Source organism: Pezoporus wallicus, unplaced genomic scaffold (genome assembly GCF_028554395.1).
Source record: "Pezoporus wallicus isolate ANWC-B61680 ecotype Strahan unplaced genomic scaffold, APGP_CSIRO_Pwel_v1 scaffold_6362, whole genome shotgun sequence".
Classification (NCBI taxonomy): Eukaryota; Metazoa; Chordata; class Aves; order Psittaciformes; family Psittacidae; genus Pezoporus; species Pezoporus wallicus.
Genome location: NW_026637663.1, coordinates 7989474 through 8014329, shown reverse-complemented (window position 1 = coordinate 8014329; position 24856 = coordinate 7989474). Strand labels below are relative to the sequence as shown.

General features: G+C 42.0%; 1 protein-coding gene across 2 annotated transcripts; it reads right to left on the bottom strand.

Annotated features, from left to right (window-relative positions):
* Window positions 1-981: 981 nt before the first annotated feature.
* On the bottom strand, window positions 982-21039 carry CUNH1orf198 (chromosome unknown C1orf198 homolog). 2 transcript variants are annotated; one of them, XM_057407003.1, is made up of 4 exons: window positions 20604-21039; window positions 13063-13113; window positions 3722-4273; window positions 982-1820 (listed from the first exon to the last, which is right to left on the bottom strand). In XM_057407003.1, the coding sequence occupies exons 1-4, from the start codon at window positions 20949-20951 to the stop codon at window positions 1764-1766; spliced, it is 1008 nt and encodes a 335-aa protein (XP_057262986.1). In that variant the 5' UTR covers window positions 20952-21039; the 3' UTR covers window positions 982-1763. The 2 variants fall into 2 exon arrangements, with proteins under 2 accessions (XP_057262986.1, XP_057262987.1); XM_057407004.1 differs by having other exon boundaries at window positions 20625-21039.
* Between the last annotated feature and the right edge of the window lie 3817 nt (window positions 21040-24856).

Sequence of the window (24856 nt, the reverse complement as noted above, 5' to 3'; positions counted from 1 at the left end):
ACCAGTTACAGGAATTTGTACATCTCAGGAAGGATGTAAAGAAGCTTTCGTAAGTCTATAAATAAGGAGGTTACCGAATCACTTAACTCTGTGGCTGTCTTCCTCATTAGCTAAGAAACCTTTCAAGAGAACACTAGAAAAACTTGGGGTTTTGGGCTTGGTGGTTGATTACAGCATTTTCCTTCATCAACAAGTAAGTTTTAATGTTTATCAACATCCTGCTCTTGTTCAGAACAAGCAGCACATCACTTAGATGCAAGGATTTTTCCAGGACATCTCAAACTTCCTGTAACAGGCAGAAGAAAATCCTGCAGCATCCAATTCTGCACATTTAACTGCCCCTGGCACTGAACCAAATGTCAAGTGCTAATCCATAAGAAGCATAGCACAATTACGGTCTAGGAGATGGTGACCTTCTTAGCCTTGGCTCGGACCCATGAGACCCATTAGACCCCTGTGTTTTGCCTTCTACCCCAAACAAATACTATGGGACTATTGCTGAGGTAAAGGGAAAGGTCAAACCTTTGGCATTGGAGCAGACCAGTCACTAGCTGTGCATAGGGGGAATTAAGGCTTCAAGGTGAGGTAAACACAGTGAGAGTCAGTGTGTAAATCATGCTGCATTTCAGAGACGACAGATTCAAACGACAGCTAGTCTTGTCCTTTACATTTAAAACACCAAAGATCATTCAAAAGCAGAACTGGAGGCAAGTCTTCTGAGGGCCACCCAGAGATGTCTCTGCACCTCAGGAACAAATGTAACCCACATCTTGAACACTGAAGAGAATGTACCCACAAGGAGCAAAAAGCACCAAAGTTGATGAGTCCTTGAGACAATAAGCTGCTTAAAAAACAAAGAAGCCTTATACTGCTATAACCTCCCATAAACATAGTGGTTGCCTGACACAAAGGTAATCTAAACTCCAGCAATTCTCAGTGCTGTACTTCCAGCACTACTGTCACAAGTGTGACAGAAAAGAGTTACGCTCTACTAAGGAGGCAGTGAAATAATTAGGCTTGTGTTCCCTGAAGATAGCTTCTCCCATTCTTTAGGTGTTATCCCAGTCCACTCCACTCACGCCCAAGTCTTTAATCTGAAGACCAGAAAAAGGTGTCATTTCCCCAGGTCATTTTTCTAACACGCTTATGTTATTTTAGCAGATTTGTAGGGTACAAACACAGTGCTTCTTTGGATCCATCATTTTGGCAATGCCTTTGCCCTCTTTAAAAGAAAAGTGTTTTCAAGTAAGTGGTACAAAAGTTACTTTCAAACAAAATGAAGTATAGAAATCAATGCAATTCATCAGTATGCTTTTTTTCATACCTTTTTTGCTAGTTTTCTGAAGTACGGAGTTACTTGCTTATTTGGAACCACTGCATGTGCTATGCTATCTCTTACAAGCCATACCAGCAAGGTTTCAATTGAAAACAGCAATCTGGTCCTGTCAGTTCCACTTGTAGCACGTGGAGACTCTCATCTGTTTTTCTTTAACATGTGTATGGTAACTTCTCACATCCTCTCAATCCAGTAGCTACTAAAAATTTTAACAGATATTAAAAAAATACCCAAATGAAACCACACTTCTATCACTGTTTAAAAAACCAAAACCGCATATGGTATTACAAAAGTTTATACAAAGGCAACATTTAAGAGTTTGAAATTTACTTCTAGAAAAAGACACAAATGCTAGTAAATCAACGTACAAGGAGCAAAATATTCCACTCCTTCCCCGAAATTGATCTGATCTATTTTGAAGTGTATTTTACCAGTTGTCTAGAAAATCAAAGCCAGTCTTCAAGATAACATTGCTTGTACTAGTCTGCAAGGGAAAAAAGAAAAGACAGACAAGAAATAAGATGTAGTTGTTAATTACAGTATTACAAACTCAGTACTTGACTACCAATCTACAAAACAAAGTTTAAAATGTAGTCTGCCAACATTTCATTACCTTGCTCTAGCATACCTAAGAACCTACACCGGAAAATGCTAAACATGGAAAAATACTCACAATGACCAAAAAGGCAATTCCAGATAAAACCCAAAATTCTTGTAAAGGTCTGCGGACAAAATGTTGTTTCAACATTTAGACTACAGTGGGAATTGCAGAGAATGAAACACAGAATGTAAGCATCACTAATTCAATGGATTGCCTGTTGGAATGACAGCCAGCTGTTTCCAAAAAACTATACACCCTTTAAACTTTGTTGACAAGTTATTTACTAGGCCATCAAGAACGTGCTCATTCCTGCAGCGCTGCACTTCTAGCCATGACATTTAGAGTGATCCAGGGACACAGCTGAGTCTCTGGATTCTCTTCCCCAGAACAGGGAAGATAATCCAGAAATCAGAAAGGAAGAAAATTCAGTAATTCAATCATGCCATCTTCTCTGCTGCTCTGCTCACATTTTGACATGGGAGTATTGTTTCTCAACAGGGATGAAAAAAAGAAAATATAAAATCGGGCTTCTCAAAATATTTCACTTAGCTAGAAAATATTCACAAAGGATTGAGAACTGTAACAAACCATTAAATTTGTAGGAAAACATGACAAAACCTTTAACTAAAATTAAAGGATTACCATGGTCACAATTGGTAGCAAAACAGCTCAAGAAACATTATCTCTTAGATTCAGAGAAAAAAAAAACAACCAACAAAACAAACCCAACATAGGGCTCCAAATACTGAAGTGGCTTAAGTACTGTCCTCTTCTAAGTGCTACCACTTACTTCTCTTGCAAGTATTTACCTCATGCTGCATATATCTGACCTTACATCATCTTGTCTGGAATTTAAACAACCACTGTTGGGAAAATGTGAGAGAAAAAGCTATGTGACATGCTGAAAGTCTGTGTCAGCCTTATGCCAGAGTGATGCCACAGGTTCCAAACAGAACTGCACGGCTCTGTTTGAAGAACAACTCCTCTAGTTTACAGTTTTCAGGCTTCACATCGCTTCCTTTTCTTTTTCTCATAATGTCATATCCTGTTGTTCCCTTTCGTTTCTCACAGATCAGCATTTGCTTTTTAAATAGTTTCAGTTGGCTATTGAGCTGCTTAACGTTATTTTTTATTAAAACCAAAAAACCACCAAAACATTAAGAAGGCTAATTCTGGATGCTCATTCCATTTCCATTCCGGACCTCAGAGAAAAAACACATTTGAAAGCAGCACAGCTGCCTGGGACAAAGCACTGGGGTGCGGCCGTTGGGCTACCACTTAAAAGAGCTGAGAAACTACTTCGACATTCATTGCTATGCTCTGTGTACCAATGAAGTATTCTAGACTCTAGTTTATCTGCTTTTAAAGTTTAAAGTTTTTTTTCCATGTTTTGCTGTTTTAAGAAAAAACAAACAAAACCCCAAACTCTTTAGTTGATACAGCAAGCCCTTTACCCCAAAACTGCTAGGTAGCTTGCTGTCAGTTAGCCACTGGATGCCATGTCAGTGTTTCTGGCATTATATTTAAATGCTTTTACCCTATGCACTTTATTACATTGAAGAATACTTGACTGAAACAAACAATAGCAGTTAACATGTTGGTTAAATAGGCATCTTTGGATTTGCAGGATAAAAAGCCAGCAAGCTTAGCTATGGTTTAATGCTTTATGGAGTTCCTAATCTTCTAAGAGCAGCCTTGTCAGATTTTCATATGCTTTTTAGTTTTTTAAAAATGTAATGCTTAAAGTTTTTAAATCTAATGACCGTGGATATAGCAGTCCTTACCTGTCCAGGCATTTGCGGATCTGTAAGTATAGTACCATCAGGATCTTCCTTGTTTGTTCTAGAAGATGCCAGGTCCTGCGGTGGATCAGGAAGAAAGAAGTCATCTAGAGGACTAGTAGGGAGTTGAGCGGGTCGAGGTTTCTCCCATTCAAGAGATACAGAAGGTAGGCTGGGGGCAACAGACTTCTCTGGTTTAGTTACACTGGGCTTCTCAGCTTTTGCCACCTCCTTTGGAGCAGACTCTTGTCTGTAGAAAGAGGGAAGGGGTTTCTCTCCTTTCTCCATGGACTTGATCTGGCTGGGAGTGAGGGACTGAAACTCAGACTTGTGTCCTTCAAACTTTGAGCGCTCTGCATTTATCTTCCAGAAAGAGGACTCCTCTTCTTTTCTGGATGCTATCAACCCATCAGAGCCAGGGGTCTTATTGGCCTGAGAAGATTTAGGGACTTGGACACCAGGTGCTGCTTTAACAGGCTGCCTCTGTTCATTTTGCAACTGGGCACCACCTTGTTCTTGTATGGACAGAGATGCAACACTGAACTCCATCTGACTCTGCTCAGGGTTAAAGACATACAGTATTTCAAAGCTCTTCACAATGACACAGTTTTGAACTTCTGATTTTGACTCACATAGAAAACAGCTTTACCCACAGCTAAGCAACTCCCAGATAGCAGATACCACAGCAAAGCTATGTATTTTCTCCATAAATGTCTACCTTTGTAGCTACATAAAAACAACACTTCTTAAAAGTCTGAACTGCAAGAGACCTAGACCAGGTTCATAAGAGGCAGAGAAAGCAATCATATTTGAGTTACCCGATGCCATCCAAGATAGCCGTGCACAGCACACATAGCCATAAAACATTTGAATAGAATTTTGAAAGCCACAGATGTTTTACATGAAAATATAAAGCAAAAAAGCTTTACAGTGTAGTTTAAAAGGCAATCTTCCATTACAGTCTTTGAAATAGTTGGCAACTTGTTAAAACTCTAACTACTTCCAAGATAAATGATTAGATGTAACAGGTATGGGTAGATAAGAGCATTTTACAATTCTAATGCCCCTCTAAGGGAAAAGAAACAACTCCAGCAGGACCAGTTCTTCACTTATTCCAGAGCCTTGTTTTGTTTTCCCTTGCAGTGCAGATAACTGTACTCATTTCTGAGAGGTAACACCAGGTCAAGGAAGCAAGCGACCACACTTAGAGCATGATACAGATCTTGAAAAAGCCACCCAGAAGCAAACTGTACTTCAAAATGTTCATTTTACTTACCACCACTTCAGTAACCTTGATTGTTAACTGGCTGGACCCCCTTTAGGCTAATAAAAGTTAAGCCTTATTTCACTCTGAGGAACATGTAAGAGTGACTGTATTTAGGAGCGCAGCACCATAGCAAGGGCCAGAAAAGAACAATCTAATGGCTAGACTTGTGTTTGTAAAATGGTACAAACTATAAAAAAAACAAAATAAAATAAAGCAACAAAACCTGCTTATTTTTGAAAATAAAAAAAAAAATAAAAATCAGAAGACATTTCAAATGCAAACAGTTAATAAATACTTCTGAAGTTCATTACAGATTTGTGATGTTTTCCCCATTTTACTTCATTACCTTGCCTTTCCTGAATAAAACTGCAAAAGCACCTACGGGCCTGAGTCTAAAACAAGTCCCAGTTGCATATCATTTTCACTGGAAGTGTTTGATCTTGAGTGCTACGTTATTGTGCACGTTAAGTTCAAAGGGACTCTAGAACTGGCAGGTCTCACATGCCTAGTGTTTAATATTCAGAAACTTCTCATCAAAGTGCAAATGTTAACTCAGCAACTGATTATTTATCAACCAATTTTTTTAATCAGTCAGCAGCTGATGACACAAAATTTGATGCAGGGACCAGCACCCGACCTTTTTAAACAATTAGATACCTTAGATATTTTTCCAGGGTTATAGGCAAAGAAGCACCAAGTTCCGTGCTTTCATTAACAATATCCTCTGTTATCAAAAGATGCAGAACATAAACAAGCGATGTGTAATTATAGCTCAGCTAAATTAAGGTGAGTGCAAGGACACGTGCAACTCTTACCAGGCAGCTCAACCCCCCACCCTGCCTGCAAGAAGGAAAAACCTGAGTGCTCTAATTTTTATTTTTTTAAACAAAACCCATGACGTACAACTAAGAGCAGGATATTTTTCCCTAAATAAATTCTGCGTAAACAAACTATGGGTTCAGTGATGTTGAGGATTATTTACAGTGACTGCCATTCCCTATATTAAAATATAGGGATTTATTTCCCTAAGCTTATTTGGCAATACTACAAAATAGAGATTTACCATCCTGAAGTTAAGATGCTTTAAGACTTCAGAACTGATAAAAATCCCAGCTTAAAAAAAAAAAAGCAACAATATGAAATAAACTTGTACTTCCCCAGTATCCAAAGAGGGGAGTGAGGGGGAATGCATCCTGGAAGACTTCTACCTTGTAATTTAGGAATTAAAACAGTGCTGCTTTCCATCCTTCAACAGTCTTCCCTCTGAGCTGCCTGCCCCAGGACTCACATTAGAGATGACAGTAGCTAAAGGCCACTACATCAGCAGTCAGTTTCACTAATATGATTCCTTAACCCTCCAGCCACAGAGAGAGGGAAAGTCAGTGCCCAGAAGGCAGAGGGGCCATCACAGCCCAGATCCACCAGAACAGTGATGGAAATAAGATCCAGGAAAAACACTGATAGAACGGAAGTAAGGGTCTGTTAGAACAAAAGCTAGAAACGGCAGCAAGACAGACAAGCAAAGTCAAGCTTCCTGGGAAGTTCTGATGCTGTGGAGCAAAAGCCACTGCCCGTGGTCATGTTTTAAGTTATGTACGGGTCCAAATATCAGCTCAGAGGTCTGGTTTGGAAGTGGCAGACTGCTTCAAGTGTAGAGAAGAGTGTGGCACTACAGCACAACTTCAGGCAGTTGTACCCTTTCCAGCCCACTCTCGAGTATGTTCTGGAGATGATGCCCTCTTTGTCCTTTTAGAAAGGAAACAATATGATGTACACCTTTCCATTTCAGAAAACGGGACAACTCAACATTTATGACTGCATATTTGTGTTGCAGTGTGCTTTGGCGATCAAACAGGTCATGAACTGACATATAATAACAGGAATGAAAATACTTCTTCAGGAGTTTGCTTTCTCTCCCAAGGAAAGCAAAGAAGGTAAGACCATCCTGACAGGTTCTGAGTGCACTGCATCTCAGCGTGATGTTAATACAGCCCCAAGAGGTCAGATATACAGTTCTGCTTCTAACATTTAGCTCAAGAAGCCAAGAACTTCCGTGGACCAGTCACAAGTTATCCTGTTTTCCTTGAAACATAATACTTCTATTCGACTTTCAAGTTTACTTAAGACATCTGAATCCCTATGAAAGGTAGCTGATGGAAGAAAATTATTAATATACAGTATCTTTCAAGTCACAGAGTTAGCAATAAAATACTATAAATACCCCCCAAAAACCAAAACAAACAAAAAAAAAAAACCAAAACCAACAACTGAGCAGCAGTGAGGGAGACAATTTCATGTACAGAGGGAGAAGACCCACATGTGAAATACCCCAGGTTGACATCTAAGTCATGAGTAATACTGTACATTCTAACAAGTCACTAGACATTAGAAATCCAAGTTTAATTAGTGTTCTGCTTTCAGTTTCTTACATCAGATTGCAAATTGACAATTGACTGGGTCAGCAGGGGGGGGAAAGGTGACTTTTTAAAGACAGTTCCACCCAAAAAAAACATTTCCTTTGCCCTTAGCCACCCAGTCATTAGAATATCTTGATGCACATCTCTCCTGGCCCCCATCAAACTTATGGTGGCATTACCACACATTTGCTTTTCTCAGGCAGAGACAGAACTGCTGTGAGCTGTGTTGCGTGCACTTAAGCATTTAGCAGCAGAACTGCCCTTGTGGCACCCTACCAGATGCCACCCCAGGGAATCAAACGCTTATACTGTGGGTAAGATCTCATCGTCAAAAGTGAATAGTCATTTAGGCAGAGTTTGGGATAGGGTTTCGGCCTCCAGCTGCTTTCACTGATTTTGTATGACACTGAATGAATGAGCTGCAGTTTCTGTACTGTTAATTCCCCAACTAAAGAATTAAATACAGCTACTTTTTTTCCCACCATTTATATTTCTGGGAACTGTTCAGCCCAGAAAGCCTTGCGAGTTTACGGACAGGACAGTACAATCCCAACTGTAATTTTTAAAAGTTATCAGAATTCAAATAAAAGCTATTAACAGCAGTAGCATTTTCAAGATATTGCATGAGAAAGTCATTCTCAACATACTAAGGGGGGTGGGGGGACAAACCTAGAAGTCTGTTCTTTTCAGTCTCATCTCTCTGGTCCCAAACCATTCCAAGGGTTAAAATAAAGGATGACTAGGTTCTAGATCATCTTTCTGTCTAATAAGTAATATTACACATTGTGGGGTTTAGGAAGTTCTGTGTCCATCTTTCCTTAAAAGATGGTATTATGGCACTCAGGAATTCTATTTATTGGATCAAAAAATTCAGACATAACTTCATTCTCAAGGCAGGAATAATCCACCAAATCATAATACTGGCTGTACATACTCATGGGAAACCATGTATTCTAAAAGAGAAGCACCACACACTAAGAACTAAATGATTTAATAATAATGTATACAATCAGGACTCAGTCCCTAAGTTTATATTAAAAACAAGATGACCACAAAGAACCCAGGAGCTTGCTTTTTTGGGTTTTGTTGGTGTTTTTTTTAAGCATCTTATTCACTTACCAGGAATGTGTAGTATTTTACTAAGCAGTCAAGCCAACACAGCCAAAACAAATTGTTTTGCTTGGCAGCCTGAAAAATCCAAATCGTTGAGACAAAGACTACAGAACCACTGTCAAAAGCAACTTGTTTTAAGCACAGCCTGATATGCAGAGGTAAGAAAGCCAAGTTTAAAGTGATTTAGAAGATGACTTTGCTTTGCTGAATGGACAAAACCAAAATAAATATGGGACCCAAAGCAGCTGCAGTTTTTGCTTTCTTTCCTGTGCACACCGTGGGTGTTTTCAGGATCTCCTGAGAGTCAGAAAGAAATCCTTAGGTCAGCAGAGACCAATTGTGAGGGCAAAACCAGAGCAAAGCACTCAAAACCAATCTTAAGTAATTTTCATCCACACAGGAAGACAACACCAAAGGTATATAGTATGGAGCATCAGAGGGAATGTAATGATCTGCTCTTTGGTGGTGAGACCAGCAGTCTAGTCTGCCACTATCACTGGTTAGCCTGAGCAAACTCATACTGACAGTATCGGGTATGTGCATGGGTTTATGCTCATAAACTGTCTAAAGACTGATGCAGGTAACTGAATCCTTAGCTGAGAACATCTGGCAATGAAGATTAAAATAAACCCTGAACACAGCTACTATTACCACAAGTTAGGGGTTTCTTTTGCTCAAGAACTAACAGTCAACAGCAATCGTAGAGCACTGTTTAAATGTCTGTAGTCTAGATCAAAACGTGAAGGAAAACCCCAAAACCTCAGGCATCACTCCTCTTTCCTTCCAAGGAAGCACTGCCATTTATGCCAGCTTGATTAAAATAATCACACTGAAGTATGGTTTGTAACAAAATTTCTAGTATCAGGCTGCTAAGGAAGGAGGGGATAAATTCTTTCTGCCACTTTCTTCATATTTAAAAAGCAACAGCAAACAAAAGCCCCAAACCAACTGGGACTTGTACAAAGAAGGATATTTAGTCTTTTAGATAAAGGAAACAGTTTGCAAAACACAGTTTTTCTAAGCGCAACATTTTTTCTTTCTTTTCTAAATGGTCATCAGCTCACTTCCATACAATGTAATTAAGGAATTCAGACAGGGAGGCAGCAACCAGATTACTGAAGGGATTTGAAGCCTGACACTCTCATTTAGTGTTTCGTTTGTTTTTAAACACTGTTAACCTCAAACGGTTCTGGTTTCAACAACCATTTGAGGGCCTGTTGAAAGTAGGAGAGCTCAAGGAGGAAAAAGCCAGAAGTTAAAAAGAGAAAAGTACAAAAAGGACTCTCTAAAGCTGCCTTCACAACTATTCTACCTGTATCAAGACCAACAAATTTTTGGATGTGCATGTGTCAATTTTAAGCATTTGGAATAAACCCTGTTTCAGTTAAGAGCATGAATTATGAGCAGCTTGTTCCCATGCTGCTCTGTGCATTCAGGATGTCAGCTGAGGTGGCAGACTGAAATGATATTTTCCGCCCACTACTAATTTTTATTTTTTTTAAACACATCAAAACCAGAAAGTTCTGAGTTCAGGAAGAGTTGCAGAGAATTTTTATTTCCAAACCCAGGCGCAAGTCTTGTTTTCCATTTATATCTTGGGGTCTGTGCCGAGTTTCACTGACTTTTTACTTCAAACAAACCAAGAAACCTTAAAGGCTAAACTCAGCCAAAATGGCAGCTTTCATCTCACTTAAACCTGAAGCCATAAATAGAATGTCCTAAGTTCATAAATCTGGCTTCAGCTCCTGTTAAAAACATAACCCATATTTCAAGATATGTTATGTCCGTAAGGGCTCCACCCACAAACCGAATCACTCCCAATTCAATCTCTAGCTTTAAAAAGTCAGTTTATTTGCAATGCCACGAGAACGCACTGCTTCCCAAGTAGTTTTCCTTCTGAGAAGTGCTACAGTTTTCTACTAAAAATACTTGTATTTTAAATGTCTCAATGTCAAAACAAACAAGCAAACAAAAAAAAGGTGCCTATTGGTTTTACTGATTTACTTCTCTATTTGCTCCTTCTCTTCAAAATCAGAAGGCAAAAGACCACATTCCCTCCCTCGGGTAAGCCAGAGCACATTCAAGCAAAGCTGCAAAAGAATGAAGGAATTTCACCATCACAACAATAATGAAACCAAAAACTCTGCATTAAAGGGAGACTGGGGAAAAGAATGTTACGGAAAGAATAACCCATCACAGGGCAGAGCTCATGGAATGGAAAGAGCCTGACAGCCTGAAGTAACAGTGGGAACAGATCTGGCTCACAAGGCACTGAACGTGCATTACAACATATCAACCTTATTAAACAGCTCATTCAGGTTTCTTCACTGTTTCCCCATGCTGGACCAATTGGGCAAGGATACTTTTTCTTCAGCCAGTACTTCATGGAGAAATTGCCTTCCATAATTATCTCATTAAAGTACTCAGGGAAGAGATCAACGAGTAAGCACAAAGCAGGATCTCCACCTTTAGAAATGGAAGACTCAGCAGTTGAAGGATTTGGCTAAAAGGCTGACACAGTATGAGGCACGGGGGAAAAAACAATAGGAAGAACCCACACCATCCAACCAACACACACCCTGTAAAGCCAGACAAATGCTAGAGGAAAAACTCATGCAACTTCTCAACCTGCAGCTGAGGCATAGCTTTTATCTCTGATCAGCAAGGAGGGAGCAGTGAAAAAGAGGGAAGCACAGCTTGATTAGCTGAAACAACTACTTCTAAAGCAACCTCCTCCAATCTCACTTTTCTCATCAGTCACACAAGTGTTCCCGTATCATTCTGTGATCCTCCATTCATTACAGAGAAGCATGAAACTAGAGCACCTATCCATTTCAGTCCCTTATTTTGAGACACCGGGAAGAAGGTAAAACTAAATCTTAATCAGCAAGGGATAAACCACGGGCTTGGTTAAAAAACACTTCACTAGACATACAAGTATTTAAAAGAAAAGACAACTATCAATTAAAGAGAAAATCCATTTGAGTGCAGAGGCATCTCATCGTAGATCACTGGTCAGTGCATTACACAAAGCACTATCTCTAGAAGTTCACGTATTCAGAACTTTCAAAATCCCATCAAGACAGAGCCTAGAAGTCTGATTACAGCTATCACATTCCCAAAACTGAGTTTTAGCGTTTGCACCAAAAAAATAAGGGAGAGACAACACTACTGTCTCCAACATATGATTTATTTCATCCTACTGTCAGTGAGCTCTACACTCTTTTCATTACTTTTCTTTTCTTGACAGTTTTCACCAATGCTGAAAACCTCTTTAGTATTATAGTAAAAAACAGTGGTGGCTTCTTCTAACGGTCCTGAAAGACAGGAGGGCTTGCCTGAGCTACCAGACTTCCACTGCAGGAAACCCTCCACTGGCTCCTGAGTCACCACAGCTTGTAAGGGGGTTTTAATGCAAGTGAAGACTGGCATTGGTCTCTCTTAAATTGCAGCACTCTATACTGCAAGGACCAAAGAGTTACATCAAGTTGTAGGTTAATCAGTATCTGAAAAGCAGGGAAGGGGTGCTAGGTACCAGTAATGACCTTGAGTTGGGAAGGCTGACAAGTCGTCTAGGGTCAACTGGATTAATTTAGTATTCACTGGCATTTCCAAATAATTACTCTGCATTAGGCTAAGATTATATTTATAAGGTCAGACAAGATTATCTACATAGCTCAAGGGCAAAAATTGGAAGAAACTGGGGAAAAGCAGCTTTCTCTGGCAGATAAAGCCAGAAAACAGAGTGTTTAAAATGTGATTAAACTTACCATGCCCACCATACCCAGTTTAGAAAGGCTGTGGTTTTGCTCCCAGATTTTCTTCAAGAAGAATTAAACTTGATTTCAAGCTACAAACATGGTGCTAGTGTATTTCCTCACACTGCAGGTTCAGAAAGATGGATAACTCTGGCTCTGTGTTAGCCCCATGAGAATCCTATCATAAACAATGCTTTTAACAAAACACTAGAGGTACAGGGGGGAAGAGAGGGATGAAACCCCAAACCAACCCACCATAGAAAAATACTTTATTTCATTATTTTTTGGAGAAGAAATAACACAATTCTAGAATATCCCTGGGCTTAACAGGTTTTATTACATTCTAGCATGTAACAAAAAGCTGAAGACAAGGCTTTAACAAAGAATGCAATGAAGTTATTAGTTATCTGTACTTTCTCACCCCATTTCCTAGCTACTTTACTCCTGATGTCAGAAGTGAAATGCAGTTATATTTATACAGTACCTGAGACACCGGTGTTGTTAAATATGGAAAGTCGTTTAAAAAGTTCACAACAACAAAAAAACAAGTAATTTTGTAATGAATCAGTATTACACCTGCACTTGAGGCCAGAACACTGGTCCGTGAAGTACATTTTGTGTTTCTGTTGATGTAAATCAAAGACACCAGTCCTGTTTCATTTGCAGGATGGTCACTTTGCACAGCTCTCACAGAATAAAGGTGACGTTACTCCGTCAAGTCTCAAAATGAAGACAGTGTAAGTACAAAATAACAAATCAACATTAAAAATAAAATTGCTGTGTATTTACCTTTGTTTCCCAGGAGAATGGAGCTGAGTGTTCATCTTGCCAAGTTATGTCCTGAAATAAAATTCAAGAATGACTAAAAATTAGAAGAGCAGCTTTACCTGCTCAGAAGCATCATACGAATGAAATTACATTGCACTGCTGGAAGCATAACAACCATTACCACAGAACTGGCTAAAAGATGGAAGCACTACTTATAGAGAGCACCGACTATATTTTAAGACTGACTGAAAGCAAGTTCTCTGAAGGGAAGATTATCAGTTAGTATACCAATTTAACCTGCAAAATACATGAAGGTTTGAGGTGGTCTAAACCTCTTGAAACAGCTTCTCTATAAATAGCTTTAAAAATGTATTATATTTCCAGTTTTCTACTAGGCATTTTCTTTGGTAGCCATTGGCAACACACAGGGACAGAAATAACAAGAGCAGCAGAGGCCTTAGGGAAATAAAGTCCCATTTCCGCCCCTTCACAGACCAAAACACGTGTGCAACCACACAGTCATGTGGCAGTGCAACAGCTGTGCGTCCATCAGGCCACGCCACAGCTGGATCCAGCCCTGACAAGACACATCATTACACCATTTCAATGACAATCACTCTGAAGTATTCAGTGCTGTTGAAAGAACCACACCATGTCCAGAGTAAAATCCCAATCTGAAATAGCTTCTCTTAAGAAGCTATTTTTTTTCAGAAATAATCTGAATTGGAGAAATTTTAACAATCTCTTCACACACAGTGTGCCTTCCAGGAATACACATGACCCACATCAAAAAAAGAAGGGGTGAAAAATCAACAAATAAATAATTGCTGTTCACATTTGTTCAAGGTTTGCAACAAAATGATCACACTTCTATTCCTAGTGGTGGATCAGACTCGTTTGTACATTGGATGTTCAAGCTGGCAGAGGTAATGAGTTGCCCTCTCCATACCACTGCTTGGACATCCCAGTGCTTCAGGGAAGAACAGGAGTCAGAACAGCAAATGGAAAGAGAAAGGCTGGAAGTAACCATGCACAGGGATGGAGAGGACAGAATAAGACTTGCAGTGCTTGTTTCACACTCTTGATCTTCAGAGAATAACAGAACTAGACCATGTTTTAAGCTAACTCAGGAATCCCACATTTTACCAGACTGTCCTTCTCTTGTTTCTGACCTCTGCCTTTATAGAAATACATTTCTCACACATCTGATAGCATTCTCCTGATCTGCCATCTCTTACTTTACCACTTTGACAGATTTTGCTGGCCAAGGGTGATGAAATCACAGTTAGAAGTGTCTGAAACCACCTCCTGAACATGAAAATGTGTCATTCTCCAACTATTACTCATCTGTGAAACAGGGTTTCTAGCAGCACAGTATTTGTGGTATATAGGAGGGTGATCCCATGCTCTTAAAAAGAACTGAGCTGATCATCTAAAAGGAAAGGCCTGGGCTCTGCTGGACCACACATTCTGGCCAAAAAGGAAATCTGGTACAGGAAATTTCTGTCAAGAACACAAGTGTAATACGAGGTTCTCTTAATTCCAGGAAATAGATGCTCATATTTATTAACATTTCAGGGAAACAAAGAGAATAAATGTCTGCTTTTTAGTATGTGTTCTGTAAGTATTTGCACTGTGGAGTGCTACTGACCGCATGGGAACACCACACCACTTAGGTGGGACGCCTTGCAGCATATGAGCATCAAATTATTCCAAAATCGTTTTAGGACTGCATCTTCTGCCTCTGAAAATGGTGGAGCTGGCACTTCATTTCTGAAGCACACATGACAGTAATCAAAGTTCAGGAGGGAAGAGAGAATGGAGAGCCCAGCCACAGGACTGAGTCACACACACAAGGTAAGACTGCAACCCTTCTGTCCATATGGGGTCTGGACAAATCAGTACTTGACTTCACTCACAGCAGTAAAGAACAGAAATGAAGTCCAGCAATCAGTGTAACACTCCTTCACACCATCAAAGCACCTTAAAGCTCCAGGCATGTACACATGTCAGTGGGTTTTATCTAAGGAGTTCAAAGGAAGCTCTGACTTCCTGCCATTTACAGGACATGCAAACCAGCTGTGGACCAGTTTTAAATCTGGGAGCAAGCCAAGACAATCCTCATCCTGCATCTCAGACAGCCAGTTCTTTATTTTCCTGTATTTGAGGCAATCGTAGACAGCACTTAGGAGGGACACCTATTCCCCCAACTGTCCCTGCATATCCTCAACTCAGTGACAACACTACTGCTGTGAGCAAGCCCTGCTGACAAAAGGCTGCCCTCAGATGGGTAGAAAACGAGCATGGGAAAGGCAGAGTGAAGGTATGAGGTTGCCATGCACCAGGATACGTCACTCCCCACAGGACAAAGCTGAAGTCAGCTTCCCACTTCATAGAATCTGATGTCTTCTCAACGCCATTGCACTTGTTGGCACCTCAACTTGTAACCTCAACCTCCAGCTTAGACAGACAAATAGCTCCTGAAACGAATTAATGGTATTTTGGTACCAATTGTTAAAAAGTTTTTGTCAGAGACAAAATCTAAGACATTCATAGATTATTTCAATAGAGGGAAGTAGTAGATACTTGTTAGGCAGGAACAGTTCCACGAAAGAAAAGGACCATAGATTTTACTTCTTAAAAGATGTCTCATTGTATCTCAGCCTGCATGGCCCAGCACACCTCAGAGCCAGTAAGACAGAGGAACTTTGCCCACATTCAAGAGACCTTCCATGGGATCTAGCAAAGGATAAAATAGGATAAGACATAGTTTGAGGATACAAAGCTTCAAGGAGTTGATGTCTGTGGTTATCTGAAACATACTTGAAGCTAGGATGGAGACAGTTGTCAGATTTTGTCCATTGCTAGGGAAGGGAAGGAAATTTGTGGCTTCCATCCTTCCATCTCTTGTGCTCTCACACACAGGACATGCAGAGGACCAAACGAGAAGCAGGAGAACCACACAGTTCAACAGTTTCCTGACTGATGTGCCTCACTCATGTTTATCACCTCAAAATCTGAGAAATAACTTTGCTTTCTGTTGAATAAACAAGTTCTCTCACGCTTGAAGAAAACGGGAGCAAAGGCATCAACCATTTCAATATTCACAGAAGTAAATTACGAGTGGAAATTTTAGAGAAAAAAGCTTCAAGGCCATTTCTCATCAACCCACATTAGAAGAGATCCATATCTGGTCAGCTGTTGTTTCAGCATACAACAAAGCCTTCTTCTAGAAAGAAGGCAAATAAACAAACTTTTGTTCACCAGTGCTAAAGAATTTATTTGTAAGAAACGGGGCCTCATGCAACATATTTCATAGCTGGAAAAAGAAAGGAGAAAGAGAAGCAAAAATCCGGTCATACACTTGATTTCAATAACCAGCTGCAGAGTATCTAAAAAAGAATCACAAATTATATTTGCTATATGTAGGCAGCTTGCTGCAAAAGAGCATTTGAATTTCAAAATGGAAGACACTGGTAGAAACGTGCCAGTGTATCTGACATGACCGTTGCTCAGAGCAGGGGACAGTAACCAGGTAGTCACAAACCTGCCAACAAATGCATCTTAGAGGTGTTAGTAGAACAAGACTTGCTGGTTATTGGGGTTTGACTGTGCTCAAAAAGCTGCCCTTCATTTTCTGGTTTTTTTTTAAAGCACAAGTCTATAATCTGCAAGTCCCAACATAAACATTCTTGCTATATTGAATATCTGTTGCTTTAAAGCATTTTTAAGTAAGAGATAAAAGGGTTGATCTTTTGGCTTGGTGCCAAAGTTCTTAAGGCTAAGCAACACAAATACCCTACCTGCCTTTGGGTAGGCAAGTCAAGCTTCCCTGTTAAAAGATGATGAATGAAGCTAACCAAACTCTCTTTCCTCCACGTTTACTACTTACTAATGCACGTGGCATTTTCGTCAATTAAAAGTGTAGTTATTTCAAGTCAAATCCTTTGAGCTGCTGAGTACCACTCAAATACTCAATATCGCTTCCAAAAAAAAAAGGAAAATCAGAACTTAAAGCCATGTGTATGCCACACACTTGTCAATAGGGGGACAGCATTAAGAGAATAGTGAGAACTTGTTGTAAACTGAATATCTAAACTACCTTTCACTGAACTAAACACGGAGAATTCAGTGGCATCAAGTAATATCAAATCAGACACTTAACAAAAGCTGACCACTACAGAGCCAAAGGGTGGTAGCCTCTCACACACTGCTGGTTTTTCACTTATTCATTTCGTGATGGCTCATAATTTATGGTGTATTCCAAAAATAGCCCATTTATACTAGATATATATAACTTGACACTGTGAGGCCAACAGTGGACACATAATGGCTGGCGTTAGCTCTTGCGTGCTACCTCAGCATTGACAGCATGGTGCACACAGGTAGATGCCAAGTGAATTGGGTGCCACCCAACTGTGCTTGAGAGAGAAGTGTCATCTGGGGAATCAGGGAGCCCCATTCCTGTACTTCCACTTCTTTCATCAGGCTTTTTGTGACTTTTTAAAATATCTTCAACTTTTTTGACAGCAAGATGGGAAACTAAAAAGGCAGCTCTGGTGTCCTGGTACCAATCCTCTTTTGGAACTGCATTCACAGTGCATGTACAGCTTCAGTTACTAACTCCATGTCTAGCAATGCTGCAGTGAAGATAAGAGAAGGAGCAGTGGCACTCAGCTGAGACCAGGCATTTGCTAAGAGTCACACATGGTGCTGCAGTGCTCAATCATGACGAAATGACTGGATCATGGCTATAGGATGCCATGGTCCTGTTACTGCACATCTATTTTCCATCACCGCCTTCCCACACAGCCACCATACTGAAAGGTGTTTTGAAAATGTGATGCTTACAGTTTGAGAACTTACAATCCTGGTTTACAAGTTCAGGAGATGAGCTTGGTGTTAGAAAAGACATATGGGAAATGGTGGGAGCGAGAAAGAGCCAATTGTCCAGAGGTAGAAGACCACTATAGATATCCTCTGGACCAGTTTATCAAAGTGATCACATGCATGAAAATGGGATTGGAATGGTGAGAGTCATGGATGGGTAAATCAGTATCTTCAGCATTCATCCTTGTTTTGTTTTCTGCCAGGTCCTCCAGAGAACACAAGGTGAAAGGTATCAACTTTCCATGCTTAAGCAAGCACAGGTAGATCACTACAGATTTCAACATCAGTTAACAGGGAAGATGAGCCGTGGCTGGAAACATGAAGCTTTTGGAGCCGGTGTCAGCAAGAACATCATCAGACCAATACACACACACTGAAAGCACTGCAACATCAACAAGTGATTCTAAGGTACACAGACTATTCTCCATCTCCCTGCCATTCACCATGAGACAGGGACAGCAGCCAGGACCAACCTAATTGCCCTGAGCACAGGCTGGGGTGACCATGATGTGTGCAGCCATTACATCTCGCAAGACAGCAGCATTACAGCTCAGTAAGCTGTCATACCAGAAGACAGCACGATCGTAAAGCTCTGTAGGTGAAGCATTTGCAAGCCTGGAAAGTTGAACTGAAATGGCAAGAGAGCAGCCACAGTGGTTCTGTAACAGCAGGACAAGGAGAAACAATGAGTGAGCCAGGGCAAATGTCCAACAATCAGGTCGAATGCCAGCAAGGGAGCAAGGGGAGAGGAAGCTATCAGATGAGGAGCCAGGAAAGGCTCCAAGGCTCAATAGTGCAGTTGGAAGAACTAAAATGGAAATGGAGGATGCCAAAACAAGTGGAATCTCTTTTCTTCAGAAATATGATTTATATTAACTTCAGCTTGGAAGCTAAGGAGGAAGTCAGTAGAGGCAGCTGCTTCCAAAATTAAACACTCTGCATCAAGCATTTTTATGAACCATGCTTTGTTTGCTTAATGACTACAGAAATGTTAACAGCAACATTATCTGTATCATAGCCGTATTTTGGGGGAAGAGGGGAAAGAAAACAACTTGCCAAATTTCAGATGGGATCTCTAGCTGTTTCGTCAAGCAGGAAATCATTATTTCCATACAGCACAGCACAACAACCTACAACATGCTTACTTTCCTTCCAGATCCACATAATTCAAAGCAGAAAGCACAGCAGAGCTGTCTGAGACTGGGAAAGCCGACCATATGTACTTCCCATAGTCACGGACTTCCACAACTAACTTAATTGTTTAGGTTTTCTTTCAAATACTGCTTGCACAATCACATTCACTGTCTTACATCCTTCTATACCTCTTTTTCACCTGGAGTTATGGTCTATTACTAGCAAATATTTACCCAGAATTTCTAGTATCACAGAGTAAATAAACCTGAGCTTGACCATATTGTTCTCTGACTCTAGGTGTGATGTGTGCATCGTCACACTTTCCTGACAGGTGAAACACAGGCAGCAGTCTTGTAGCACAAAGCTGGTTGGAACCACGATGCCAAGTATCTATGTGCTTCAAATGCTTCTTGCAAATCCCACAGCAAAGGATATTGTTGAGGAAACTAAAAGCAGCACTGTTCTTTTTAAATTGATGATCACAAATGCAGAAGCAGATACTTGTTTTTTCTGGTAGAAGCCATGTAAGTTAATTAACGGTAGGTCACTTTTAGATACTATATGAGCATAGTGAAAGATACTGGCTCTGCAATCATACCAAGATGTAAAAGAAAAGAAAACAAAGGAAATCTCATATGCAGGATAAGAAAGACAGCATCTGAAGAGCACCGTCAGGTCTTTGCAAGCATTGTTAGACCCTCCTCTTCAAGGGATCACACTCGCTAACATGACCCACCGCTCTGGATGAGGTACCCTTATTACTACAGGTTTCTAGGAGGGCTGCCATGCTTTGCCATTAGACAGACGGCTCTCAGAACCTTCAAAATTCATACTTTTTGCCATCTTTCCACACCCTTGTTTTTCCTGGCATGTGACATGGAACAGGCTATATTTTTTTAAGGTGTCAAGAATGTTTTCAGTGTTATATTTTTAACTGAGTCTAAAATTAGAAGCAAAAAGGAAGAGAGTTAATTCAATGTAAACATTCCCTACAGCCCATTTTCAGCAAGGGACTATTCCCAGAGCTAGCCACGGCTGTGCCCTGCTTTCGGAGGAGCTGGTACCGTACCCTTCTGTAAGCCTGCGTTTCACAAAACCCACTTTAAGGTCACTTCTGCTTATCACAGAAAAACTCCTCAGATTTGGTGCCTTCCTTGCTTTTGCGGCTGGTCTGACCAAGTCCCTCCCTTAGGGTGTTAACATCCCACCCTCCTGCACCGCCGTGGAGTCGGGAAAGAAATCAGTCCCATCACCAAGCAACTCCTCCCGGTGCCAGCGCCTACAAACGCGCTCACCCTCTCCCTCTCCCTGTCCCTGTCCCTGTCCCTCCCCTCAGCCTGCCGCGGCGGCACACGCGAACAGAACCAGCCGCGAAGCCGCCCGTGCGGCGGCGCCGGGGCTGTGGAGCGTCCCCCGCCCCCAGGCTCCGCCATAGCGGACCCCGCTCCTGGCCGCGCCCGGCTGGTGCCCGCGGCCCCCGCCCGGCCGCTGAGACGCGAGGGCGGACCCCGGCGCCCCTTCCCCCGCCGCGGCGGTACCTCGTCGCCGAAGTGCACCACCTTCTGGCCCGTGCTGAGGCGGAGGCTGGGGTAGGAGGCTGGCTGCGCGGCGGGCCGGGCGGCCCCGCGGTGCGCGGCGTAGCGGGCCTGGATGTGCGGCTCCACCAGGCACTTGTCGATGATCTCGTCCTGCTGGCGGGGCGGCAGCCGCTCCCACTCGGGCCCGTAGCGCTCGCGGATCCGCTCCTTCTCCGCCATGATCTTGCGCGCCATGGGGCTCAGCGAGGAGAAGTAGCTGAACCGCTTGCGCTCCCGCTCGTCCAGCGGCCGGTTGCCGTTCATCACGGCCGTGCGGGAGGCGGCGATCGCCGCCGCCATGGAAGCCATGGCCACCCCACCGCCGCCAGCCCCGCACGCACCGAGCCGGGCGCGCTCGCACGGCGGGAATAGGAATAGGAATGGGAATGGGACCCGCCTCCTCCCTCCCCTTCCCTGCTGCAGACCCCGCCTCCCCATGATCCTTATGAAGGCCAGCCACCGCCCCGCGCACCCCGCCTCCCGCACGCCCCGCGCCGGCGGCAGCCCTTGCCGGTCTCCTCCGCGGCAGCGGCCGCCCCGCGCTCCTGGGCGAGGGGCGAGGCCTTTCTGCCTCCCCGCTGGCGACGGAGGAGAGAGAAGCCGCCTCCCGACCCGGCTGCGGTGTAGCTGCCGTCGGTAGCGAGGGCTGACTAGGTCGGCCCTCAGTGCTCCTGCCCAGAGGAGGCGAGCAGCTGTATTCGCTCACTGCCGGGGCCAGGAGCACTAGGAAATCACTTGCCGCAGCCGGCAGCTCAGCCCCGGAGCAGAGAACTTGCCTTTCCGACCTCCTAAATAAGTTTTGGTTGTTTCTTAGCGTGATAAAAGGTCCAGCAGCTCCTGTCAGAATCACAGAATGGTTTAGGTTGGAAAGGACATTGTAGATCATCTAGCTCCAACCCCCCTGCCACGGGCAGGGACATCTGCTAGACCAGGTTGCTCAAAACCCTGTCAAAGCTGGCTTTTAACACTGCCAGGGATGGGGCAGCCACAGCTTCTCTGGGCACCCTGTGCCAGTGCTTCATCTCCATCATGGGAAAGAATTTCTTCCTAATATCTAATCTAAGTCTACCCTCTTATAGCTCAAAGCCATGTCTGGGACAGGCTATTTCACCCAATTCAACAGGTTGAGCAGCAAATTGGTCCAAAGCCTCTGTGTTATTTTGTTACATAAAAAAGTTGCAGCCCAAGCATAACAAGTCTATGGAGCAGGCATCAGTTGTATGGGTAAAGCAGATTCCATGCAGGCTGAAATAACTGGATTATTTGGTCTTTGATGTGCTGCAGCAAGAATAATGCTTTCTTACAACTGTTCGATGAATTAGAAGAATGGGGGTAGAAAGCCATTGGTGAAGAATAATCACGGCATAACACCAACATGTTAAAAGATTGTTTCATTGCCAAACCGTTCCAATTTCCTGAAATGTAGTTACCAGCGTTGTGACCAGGTTGTGTCAAAAGCAGGGTCTGCTTAGCCTTAACTCTTTTCTCTGTTTTTCCGACTAATGCATTACAGGGAGATGCTGTGTTAAATCAACCTTAGCTCCAACACCCTGCACACTCTGCTGGCGGTGCTCCATGGTTGGTGCTGTATGAAGTCATCTTTACTGACCATGCATGACTGGAGTCATCCATCAGAACTCCCCATTACACCCGTAGTGCAGAGGGCAGCCCATCAGCACTGTGTGACAGCATGAAAAATTACTGACTCTCTTTCCTGGCACATGCAGGGGTTTCCCTGCACCTTTCCCCAGCCATCCAGAGAGAAAAAAAAAAAAAAAGCAGAGTTTATTGGTTTCAACTTGTATTATCCAAACTTGGGAACTTGTAATTTCCAAATACCAAAATACTTGAGAAGAAATTTTATTCATTAAAATCCATTTTGGGTACTTTCAATTGCTGACTTCTCCCTACTTGCTATTCTGAGCCCCATTTTATTAACATTCCCTTTCTGCAAATTTCATTGGGAAACTGCACTACCAACCTTAGCTTGCCTGGCACCCCACAACCCTCTTGCTCTCTTCCTGACAGCTCCTCACTCACTGTACAAATGCTCTCTTTTCTTGTCTCAGGTCCTAATTTTGTGTATGGTACCTCAGCAAAGGTTCTGCCAAATTCCCAAGAGACCTCCAAAGTCTCCAGAGGGACACAAAACCAAAGCAAGCTTTCCAAAGACTGGTAACTATTTCACAAGATTTATCCGAGACTAAATCTATTTTGTCTTTTGTCCTCGGTAGTTGCATGGGAATTTTTATCATCTTCAAATTACATTAAAGTTGCACACATATTGAGGTTCAGATTAATGGGCTCTCATTGCTTAGCCTATTTTTCTTCCTCACTCTCTTTAATGTTATTCATAATAGATAAATGGTTGGGGCTGCAATACATTAGTGTTCCCATTTACGAGTTCAAATGGTATCGCTAGACCAGCTGCCTAAGATGACATAGAAGAGGATGGAAAATGATAATTAGGTTTATCCACGTATCTGGTTCTTAGGAGGTAATTACAGTCCTCCAAGTCACCACATACCAGCCCGGTTATATAATCCTGTTTTGTTTGTTAAACTTGTTTGGGTGCATTTGACTTGAGCTTGCTTTCCGTCTTAGTCATCTGTATCACGCCCAGAGAAACAAGCCTATGAAACACGTATACACACACGCACTCATAGAGGTGTAATGCATGTTACACCTACCCTTCCTTGATCTCTCATTAATACCATCTTTTTGCCTGTTAGCAGGGGGTAGGTATTAAGATGGTCACAGGAGTAAGAGAAATGAGGAAAAGGAAACCTGGACAACTGTACATGGTTGGTTTGTCCAGGGGGTTTTCCTCTTCCCACCACCCCTCCTCCACTCTCTCTGGTGTGATCCCTAAAACAAGAAAGCTCTTATTTTACTGTTCCAAGAGCTGTCTGGTCAATGCCAATGTAGATTTCACCTTTCTCAATGGATAATACAAGGTATAAGAAAACTTAAGAGGCCTAAAGGAAAGATCATACTATTCGAATACAATCAAGACAAAGCCAGACATCTCTTCCTAGCTACTGTACCTGTTTCTGCATAAGGTAGGCAGAAAAAGACAAGCCCTTTCCTCCATAATGAAATTTAGTAGAGGTTTCTGAAACTTCTAGACCTTTAAATAGAAGACACCATAGAAGCAAACAGTTCTTAATTTCTAGTGGGGTAGGGGAAGGTACCTGGACAAAAGAAAGGTGGGAAAATACCTTTTGTCACAACTGGATAGCAGCCTGATTCTTCAATGAAAACTCACAAGCCTCCTTTATCCTTACATGGAAAGAAGTACCTACTGTCATGCTTTATATAAATTCTGATCAAGAAAATGTAAAAGGCATCTTCACTAATTTCAGCCAGACAAGTGGTCAAATTTGCCTTACTAGAGAGCAACATTTGCTTCAGCAATAGATGGCAAAAGGTGTTACATGGAAGGAAAGCACTTACTTTTGCTACCCTTGTATTTTCAACATACAATCTGAATGTAAGAGTTCATGAAAAAAGTTCCCAGAGGTATAGATGTACCATTGGTTTAATCCGAGTTGGGAGCACACTTTTGAAGTGAGTCTCCTCACCTTCTCCACTTAGCACCTTTTGGTTCTCAGTCCAGACAGGTTTCAGAATACAAGTCATTTCATCCAAGAGACATCCAATTTGGAAGATGCACTGCTAACGTGTGTTCAGATGCAATGAGCAGCATAAACTAGACAAGCAGACAGAAGTAAAACCTCTGAAATGCACATAATGTGGGAAGTGAGTTACTCATCTGGGTAGGATGAACTGCTTGCTAATGCAGGCGTAGTATGAGTCCACTTTCTGGGATTCATCTTCTATATGAAAATCCTTCATACATGTAAACACTTTGGTCTCTAGCAACCCATGGGTGCCCTATTCTGCCAGTGATCAAGGTAATAAATGTGAAATCTAAATCATCAGGGCTTTTCTTACAATGGATGTCAGGATTCACAGCAGCTTCTAACTTGAATCTGATAAATACTTGTGTGGAATCATCAATAAAAGACCCTCCATTCAATAAATCCACCCTGCTTTCACTACCACTATAAAAGTATGTCACCTATATCAACACTCTTGATGCTTTGCTGCATTTCTTTCTTCATTAAAGAGGGGACTGAGATTGCCCTGCACTGTAGCCAGAGAAGAACAACCACACCACTGCTACTGGTACACTTTGGGGTATGCAGGAT

What these genes read in the sequence shown, in the direction of transcription:
- CUNH1orf198 (XM_057407003.1), bottom strand. Translation starts at nt 20,951, where the DNA reads ATGGCTTCCATGGCGGCGGCGATCGCCGCCTCCCGCACGGCCGTGATG. An exon ending in TGGTGCACTTCGGCGACGAG is followed by an intron (nt 13,114 to 20,603) that starts GTACCGCCGCGG and finishes ATTTTATTTCAG; the next exon opens with GACATAACTTGGCAAGATGA. An exon ending in ATCCGCAAATGCCTGGACAG is followed by an intron (nt 1,821 to 3,721) that starts GTAAGGACTGCT and finishes TTTCCCTTGCAG; the next exon opens with ACTAGTACAAGCAATGTTAT.